Source organism: Otolemur garnettii, unplaced genomic scaffold (genome assembly GCF_000181295.1).
Source record: "Otolemur garnettii isolate 467f Iridium unplaced genomic scaffold, OtoGar3 scaffold00212, whole genome shotgun sequence".
Lineage (NCBI taxonomy): Eukaryota > Metazoa > Chordata > Mammalia > Primates > Galagidae > Otolemur > Otolemur garnettii.
In genome coordinates, this window is record NW_003852607.1 from 822,433 (window position 1) to 824,484 (window position 2,052).

Sequence of the window (2,052 nt, forward strand, 5' to 3'; positions counted from 1 at the left end):
TCGCTTGAGCCCAGGAGTTGGAGGTTGCTGTGAGCTGTAATGCCACGGCACTCTGCCCAGGGTGACAGCTTGAGGCTCTGTCTCAAAAAAAAAAAAAGATGGAGTCTTGCTCTGTCACCCAGGGGCCTGATCGTAACTCCTGCAGCCTTGAACCCCTGGGTTCAGGCAATCCTTACACCATAGTGCTTCCCAAATAGCTGGGACTACCGACATGTACCACCATATCCAGCTAATTTTTAAATTTTTTTTTCTAGAGTTGGGATCTTGCTATATTGCCCAGGCTGGTCTCAAATTCCTGGCCTCAAATGATTCTCCCACCTCAGCCTCTGAAAGTGTTGATATTACAGGCATGAGCCAACACCCCTGGCCCCTGTCTTCCCCCTTATAAGGACCCTTGTACTGACATAGAGCCCACCCAGATGATCCAGGATGATCTCCCCACCTTAAGAGCCTTCCTTTAGTCATATCTGCAAAGGCACTTTTGCTACATAGGGTAACATATTGCAGGGTCTGGGGATTAGGATGTGAATATCTTTGGGGACTATTATTCTGCTTACTTTAGAGTCCCTTGTGGGATATTCCACTTTTGTGACTGAGAGAAAACAGCAAAATCAGACAGAGTTTGTAATGCTACTTTCTGGAAGAGACACAGCCACTGTTTTGATTCTATGATCAACCGCAGTCACCAGTGAAACACAGAAAATGGAAGGAAGGACGAGAGAGTGGCCGTTTGTCAAGAGAACCCGGGAGAAAGAGCAGAAGTGAAATCTTTCTCATACGTCAGGTGGCTCCGAGATTTCTTAATCTTCCCCCACTTCCTCTTCTTGGAAGTGGACACCTACTGGCAAGCAGGGCAGCGTAGGAGGCCACTGCAGAGTGAGAAGGCACCATTTCATCAAAAGGCCTTTCCTCTTTCTCTCACTTCTGCCACTCCTGGCAGGAGCCTTTCCTCCCCTCTGCCTGAGAATGACCCTGGGGTGGCCATGCTGAGATTGTCCCTCACCCTGGGTATAGAAATATCCTAGTCTCCAGCTCCTCCTTCTTAGGATGCAAGGGGCCCCCATGCTCCGAGCCACCGTCCAGGATGGCCTCTGCCGCCTGTCCACCTACTTGGAAGAACTTGAGGCCATGGAACTGAAGAAGTTCAAGTTGTACCTGGGCACCACGACGGAGCTCGGAGAGGACAAGATCCCTTGGGGACGAATGGAGACAGCTGGTCCCCTGGACATGGCCCAGCTGCTCACGGCCCATTTTGGGACCGAGGGGGCCTGGCAGCTGGCTCTCAGCATCTTTGATCGGATCAACAGGAAGGACCTGTGGGAGAGAGGACAGAGGGAGGACCGGGTGAGGGGTAAGGAGGCATCTGGCAGTCATAGCCGGAACCAACCCATGCATTTACTTTTGAGAAAATCCCTGCGCCTGGGAGAACATTGGTTCTAGTTGGGGTTCATTCATGCTGTCCTTTGCCTGGAACACCCTCCCCCCATCTTCCTTGTCAAGAAAATCCTTCTTTATCAGTCAGAACCCTCAAGGCACTGCCTTCTCCGTAACTTCTCTACTCCTCTTCCCTACCCCATCCTGTGCCCCACCACGACCACTCAGGCTGGCTGAGAAACCCCACTTTTGTGCTTCCTTAGCACTCTTAGATATCTTTCCTGTTTTTTATATATACAGAGTCTCACTCTGTTGCCCTGGATAGAGTGTCGTGGTATCATAGCTCATAGCAACCTCAATCTCTTGGGTTCAGGTGATCCTCTCCCCTCAGCCTCCCAAGTAGCTGAGACCTCAGCCACCCACCTCTATACTTAGCTAGTTTTTCTATTTTTAGTAGAGATGGGGTCTTGCTCTTGCTTAGGCTGGTCTCGAACTCCTGAGTTCAAGGGATCCTCACGCCAGACACATGCTGCTTAATGTGAGAACATTTTTGCTTACTGTGGGGGTTAGATATCAGAAAAAAATGGGCACAGACCTTTTTTTTTCCTAGTCGGTTTTTATTCGTGTTTGTGCATTTACTGTGTAGCCCAAGATGACTCTTTTTTTTTTTTTTTTTTT

The 2,052-nt window shown here is 49.5% G+C and overlaps 1 protein-coding gene across 1 annotated transcript in view; it reads left to right on the plus strand.

Annotated features, from left to right (window-relative positions):
• Positions 1–950: 950 nt before the first annotated feature.
• Positions 951–2,052, plus strand: part of NLRP12 (NLR family pyrin domain containing 12) — a 28,718-nt gene continuing 27,616 nt past the window's right edge. The window contains exon 1 of the mRNA XM_003801585.2: positions 951–1,351. Coding sequence (XP_003801633.2) covers positions 1,048–1,351 — 304 coding nt within the window. The 5' untranslated portion in view covers positions 951–1,047. The remainder of the gene's footprint in view (positions 1,352–2,052) is intronic.